At 62.2% G+C, this 5,885-nt stretch overlaps 1 protein-coding gene across 1 annotated transcript; it reads right to left on the bottom strand.

Moving 5' to 3' along the window:
• Window positions 1-1,599: 1,599 nt before the first annotated feature.
• B4GALNT4 (beta-1,4-N-acetyl-galactosaminyltransferase 4) lies at window positions 1,600-4,862 on the bottom strand. The gene is made up of 7 exons (XM_049652022.1): window positions 4,815-4,862; window positions 3,689-4,079; window positions 3,390-3,543; window positions 3,178-3,250; window positions 2,912-3,065; window positions 2,463-2,589; window positions 1,600-2,054 (listed from the first exon to the last, which is right to left on the bottom strand). The coding sequence occupies exons 1-7, from the start codon at window positions 4,860-4,862 to the stop codon at window positions 1,931-1,933; spliced, it is 1,071 nt and encodes a 356-aa protein (XP_049507979.1). The 3' UTR covers window positions 1,600-1,930.
• Between the last annotated feature and the right edge of the window lie 1,023 nt (window positions 4,863-5,885).

The raw sequence follows: 5,885 nt of genomic DNA, 5'->3' as shown, positions 1-5,885 counted from the left end.
TTGGTGTCTACACACATCTGCTGGCTACTCTGGTCAGCAGTGGCAGTGGTCAATGTCCCTTCCAGCAGGGTCATTTCTAGAGTCTTCTCAGGGCCAGATGGTGGTATCCATCTGGTTCTTCTTTCATTGGAATCTTTCCTGCTGCCCCGTGTTCATGGTGAGGTATGACCTAAGGAGACAACTTGGGTCAATCTCACAAGGGTTATTTGGGCTGCTGGGTGCACGTATTGCCTTCCCACTGAATGTCAGTGAGGAGGTACAGAGAATTATGGCCCCAAAGAATCCAGGCCCTAACCCTGGAACCTGTGGCTGTCAACGGACATGGCAAAAAGAACTTTGCAGATGTGATTACGTAAAGAATGTTGATGGAGACGGGGAGATTATCCGGGAATAATGGAGGGGAGCAGTGTAACCACACATGTGCTTACAAGAGGGAGGCAGGAGGGCCAGAGAGATGTGATGATGGAAGCAGACGTGACAGACACAGGAAGGGAGGGCTCTGAAGATGCTAAGCTGCTGGCTTTGACATAAGCAGCAGCCCTGAGCCAAGGAACTCGAGTGGCCTCTAAAAGCGGGGACAGGACAAGGCAGATTCATTTCTAAAGCCTCCAGGGGCGCCTGGGTGGCGCAGTCGGTTAAGCGTCCGACTTCAGCCAGGTCACGATCTCGCGGTCCGTGAGTTCGAGCCCCGCGTCGGGCTCTGGGCTGACGGCTCGGAGCCCGGAGCCTGCTTCCGATTCTGTGTCTCCCTCTCTCTGACCCTCCCCCGTTCATGCTCTGTCTCTCTCTGTCTCAAAAATAAATAAATGTTAAAAAAAATTTTTTTAAAGCCTCGGATCGGGCCACAGAAACCTTGTTTTTGGGCTTCTGACCTACAGAACACGGAGGTCATACGTTCTGTGTTTCTGGAAATCTGTCGCGGCAGCCACAAGAACCTCATATAGGCAGCTGCTTAGTACCAGGCAGAGCACTGGGACCCATCTTCAGACAGCTGAGACCCCCAGGGAGGGGCTGGGCCTTGACAGCATCATCCAGCCTCTGGGTCAGCACTCTCCTAGTGTGCTCCTGACCCTGAACTCCCACTGACACGAACAGAAGTAAAATAATCACCCCCCCCCCCACCCCCATTATGGCGTAAACCAGCTTGAGTTGGGTTTTCTGCTTCTGGCAGCTCAGCCCTGAGTGCCACTCCCAATGTGGCCACAGAATGGGTGCCGAGTTCACCTTGACCTTCTAGGAAGACCGGGTAGGGCTAACATCCAAGTTCTGTTTTCAAAAGGAGTGAAATGACCGAACGTTCTTTTCTCAAAGCTGTGCAGGCCCTGCCCCGTGTCTGTCACTGGTGGCCACATGACTCCACGGGCACCGAGCAGCAGAAAAGAGGCCCGAGGCCCTTTCGCCTCCAGGTCCCACCTCTGAAGGTCAAGAGGAGAGGGCAGGAAGAGAGTGGTCTCGGGAGAGTGTGGGGTCGGTAGCTGCTGCTGCTGTGGGACAGGAAGGGGCCTCAGGGGCAGAGGGAGTGCCCGTGAGGGCAGGGCTCCTGGCAGTCACTGAGGCTTATCTCTGCCCTCCCAAGAGAACCGGGCAGAGGACAAGTCAGAACTAAAAAAAATATTTCATTTCATTCTGAATAAAAAACGGAACAGACAGAACTCTCGGAAATCCTGAAAACAACGTCATCGCTACAGCAAAATTTCACAGAAATCATCGCGCAGAGTGTGGAGACCAAGCCCGGGCCCCAACCGGCTGCGAAGGCTGCCTCTCTGGGGAGGGGCACAAAGGGGGCGGTGGCCTCGCTGGGCCAGGCACAGGTGGTGGCCATTCCCCTGTGATAAGCCTTGCCGGGGTTCCCAGGGCCCGGGCTCAGGGCCCGGCCTCCAGCCCCCACCACGGGACAGCGGCCAGGGGCTGGGAGGGGGTTGCCTGGTCTTCAGGATCCCTCGGTGCGGGAGCCCTTCCGGCCACGTGCGCCCCACATTCCCCGCTTGGAGTGGTAGTGGTGGTAGAAATTCCGCACTCGGAGTCGCTCCACCTCCAGCCCTGCCTGCAGGACCCTGGGTGGAAAGGGGGTGTCAGGACCCTGAAGAGGGGTGCCTGTAGGATCTGGGTGGTAGGGGGATAGTTGTGGCTGCCCTGGTTCTTCTGGAGCCTGGGGGCAGGGCAGCATGGAAGTGCTCAGGACCCTGGCCCAAGGGCTAGGGGTGTCAGGCCTTCCCCTACTGTGGGACCCCGGTGGGAGATGGGGACTCAGGACCACCACTGGGCCTATAGATCTGGGGACAGAATTTGTTGCAAGGCTGTTCCCGAGTCTGCAGAACCCTAGAGATAGGAAGAGGTGTGGGGTGGCGTAGGGTCACAGATCCTGGGATACGAAGCAGAAGTCCCTGCAGCACGTGAGGACCCTGGGGTACCCTCCCCGCTCAGAGGAAGTATCCTCAGTCCCCGAGATGGGGGGCAGTCACCTGTCCAGGAGCTCCCAGTCCTCGCCCCCCCACTGGTCCCGGAACTCCTCAGTGTTCATGCCCCCGACGCGGTCGAAGTCTGACTTGTAGATCCCGAAGAGGCCGAAGCCATTCACCTCCCAGTAGCCTGGGTAGGGAGGTGCCCTTCAGACACCAGAACCTGCAAGCCTTCCTCCCCAGCCTCCAGAGGGGGTCTGCTGCAGGGTCCCGTCAAGAGTCACTCTTCTGTGTGGGGTCATAACCTGCGGCCCTGCACACGACTGGGGTGCTGGAGGAGGTTCCCAGGCATGACCCTGGAGGCTCTGGGGTCCTAGGCAATACGCGGGGCATTGATGGATCCCCAGGCCCACCTCCGGGGTTGGGAGAGGCCCCCAGGGGCCTGGGCCTCACCCTGCCCTTGGTGGAACTCCCAGTGTTATTGGGGTATGGGGAGGCATCCAGGGCATTACCGTGCGGGTCCCCCGGCGAGCTCCCACAGCCCAGGCGCATGACCACGGGTGCAAAGGCCAGTTTGCCCTCCACACAGTGTTTGCGGATGCCGTCCAGGATGTTGGGCGGGAAGTGGATGTGCAGATCACAGAGGAAAACGATGCTGCTGGCATCCTGGAGGCCGAGGTCACGGGGAGGCCTGAGCACGCCCCTCCGCTCCCCCAGCGGAGCTCCTTCCTTGGTGGTCTGGACGGGCTCTCCCTGCTCTCCCAACCCTCCCACGCACCTCCACCGCGTCCACTCCAGCCTGCAAGCCCGCCGAGCGCTCAAAGTTTCCAGTTCGCCTCAAATACTGGTACCTGGGGGAGGTGGGGAGGAGAGCAGGGGGCCGGAGGTCACAGGCCCTGACCCCTGCGGGCCGGAGCTATAAAACCCGCGGCCCGGAAGGGGCGGGGGAGGCAACACGCGCTCGGCCGCCCCTGGCGGGGGCGCGGTTACCGGGGCAGCCGGGCAGAGCGCAGCGCCTGCTCGACGTCCATGTCCTCGCTCTCAAAGTCCACCAGGGTGATGCTGAAGTGCGAGTCCCCCGTGCGGGCGTGCAGCGCGGCCATGTCCGCCAGGAACTGGGCCACCCAGCGCGCCTGGTTCTTCACTGGAGGAAGGTGGTGCCGCTGAGCCCACCCCGACCTGACTCCGCGGGACCCGGTCCACGGCCAGCGGCGTTCCCACTGGCCGCGGGGGCTCGGGGAAGCCCAGCCCACGTCCCAGGTGCCCGGGCCCGAGGCGGTCCCGCGCACCTGGCACGATGAAGTGTACCATCACATCCTGGCGCCAGGCCAGGCGCAGCGGCCGGCAGAGCTCGGGGCGGCCGTCGGGGCGCGTGGGGGCGGCGGGAGCGGGCTCCGGGCTCTCCCCGTCGGCGTCGGCGCCTCCCGCGTGGGCTCCGGGCAGTCGCAGGAAGACGTACTCTGACAGGCGCAGGCGGCCGCCCCCGCGCTCCTGCAGCTCCAACTCCAGCAGGAAGCGGCTTCCGCGCGCGGAGTCCCGGCGCTTCTCCACGTTCACGATGCGCAGAAGCGCGTAGCGCCTGGGAAGCGGGGGCTGCGTCGGCACGCTGGGGCTCCAAGCTTGCGGCCCTCCCTCTTCCCTGCCCCCCTCCCCCCGACTGTTCCTGCGGGTCGCCCCCAGCTCCAGAAACCAGGGGGCCACTCAGAAGACGGGCTGGGGCAGCTGCCGTGAATTCCCTCTGTCCCAGGCTGCCCCCTCCCCCCCCCCCCCCCCCCCCCCCCGTGGGGCGGGGGGCGCCCGCCGGGAGCCCCCTCCCCCCCGGGCCCCCCCCCCCCCCCCCCCCCCCACGCCGCGTCCTGCCGGGGAGCTCCGAGAGGGCGGGCGCCCATTTCGTGCCTCCCCTCCCTAGGGCAGCCTCCTCTGTGGTCTTCGTGTCACCGCTCACGCATCCACAGTGACCTTTATGACGGCGCCACCCACTGTCCACAGGACGAGGTTCGCTGGTCTTACACTGACATTCTAGGGCCTCAAGCCGACTCGAGCTTGCCTTCAATGTCCCCTCGTGCTGAGTGAGCCGACTTCCTCCTGCACTGGCTCTTTTTTCTGGGGTATCCAATCTGCAAGCTTGCCCCAATCCTCCCCGGCTCTTTCGAGGCTCCTCAGATAAGCCTCCCTTTTGCCTCTTCTGGCACCAGCCCCGGGGCTATCCTGACCCAGGGGAAGATGCCACTGGGCCTACCCTGAGCCTCTTCTGCCCCTTCCCTCCTTCTGGCCCTGCTGAGCGTCTTCGTCCTCCACTCTGTTACCAAGCAGAGGCTTCTCATCCTGGGAAAACGGGACCCTGCCCTTGACTAAAGTGGCTTTTTCCTTTCTCCAAATGCCCTCCCTTTGCAGACCCTGACCATGGGAGCCTACCTGTGTGACCCCCAACGAGTCCCCACTCCTCCCTGCAAACCCCGCCATTCCCACTGTGCTCTCCCCAAGCGTCAGGGACTTTCTGTCCCAAACACTCTGGGTCTTTCTGAACTCTGTCCTTAGGCCCACCCACACCCTACTCTCAGGAAGCTTTGAGCCAAGCACTCAGCCACCTAGAATCAAATCCCTGCCCTTCCCACACCATCTCATCACTGCCCTGGCACAAGCCTGGCAGTCACGGCCCCTGTGGGCTTCCCATCCCGTCCACTCCCCTCCAAGGCAGCAACAGGCCTGTCTGCAACCCCAACAGGTCGGCCCCTGTCTTGCTCAAAACCTGGTACGGTCTGCAAGAAAAATGAGTCCTGAGCAGGTTGCTCGAGGCCCACGATGGCCCCTTCTCCGTCCTCTGCACACCGGGCCCCTGGCCTCCTGCCCCAGTGCCTTTGCCTACCAGTGCTGTCTGTACTGGTTCTACTCCTCTTTTAAGGCTCACAGAACCCACCAGTGTCTCCTTTGGGGCCAACTTTGGGGCCTCCCATTCTCTGTCCCACCAGCCTACATATGGGGGTGGTGACAGGCCTGGATTCCTGGGGGGTGGGGGCGGGGATCAGAGGCAGCAATGGGGCAGGAGCCCTGCGCTCCCCTGAGCTGGAGAAAGACCCTCTGGGAAGACCCAGGAGCCCTGTACCAGAAGAGGAGGAGGGGTCCAGGGACTCTCAGCCTGACCTTTGGGTCTCTACTTGGAGGAGAGCCCTGGCTGGTTCAGATTCATTCTTGGGTTCAGGCCCAAGGTGACAGGGTGGGTTTGGAGGTTCAGGACAAGGGAGCCCACCCTGGGTGCCTGTGAGGAGGTGAGGCTTCTAACACTGAACAGGGACCCTGGACACTAAGAAGCCCCAGGAGACAGGGAAGAGACAGGGAGAGACAGCTGTTCCCTAGGAGGTCCGTGTGCCATGCCCAGACCAGCACCCTGTTAAACCCTGGGGAAGGTCTGAAGGTTCCACAGAGGCCAGGACTTCCCCTTCCCAGGCACACACTTCCCAGGGCCTCCCCTCCCACGCAACCCCCCGG

Source organism: Panthera uncia (genome assembly GCF_023721935.1).
Source record: "Panthera uncia isolate 11264 chromosome A3 unlocalized genomic scaffold, Puncia_PCG_1.0 HiC_scaffold_12, whole genome shotgun sequence".
Classification (NCBI taxonomy): Eukaryota; Metazoa; Chordata; class Mammalia; order Carnivora; family Felidae; genus Panthera; species Panthera uncia.
Note: the sequence above shows the minus strand (reverse complement) of the source record. Positions and strands in the feature narration are given on the sequence as shown.

What these genes read in the sequence shown, in the direction of transcription:
- B4GALNT4 (XM_049652022.1), bottom strand. Translation starts at nt 4,862, where the DNA reads ATGGCGGGGTTTGCAGGGAGGAGTGGGGACTCGTTGGGGGTCACACAG. An exon ending in CGCTCTGCCCGGCTGCCCCG is followed by an intron (nt 3,251 to 3,389) that starts GTAACCGCGCCC and finishes CACCTCCCCCAG; the next exon opens with GTACCAGTATTTGAGGCGAA. An exon ending in CTGGAGTGGACGCGGTGGAG is followed by an intron (nt 3,066 to 3,177) that starts GTGCGTGGGAGG and finishes CTCGGCCTCCAG; the next exon opens with GATGCCAGCAGCATCGTTTT.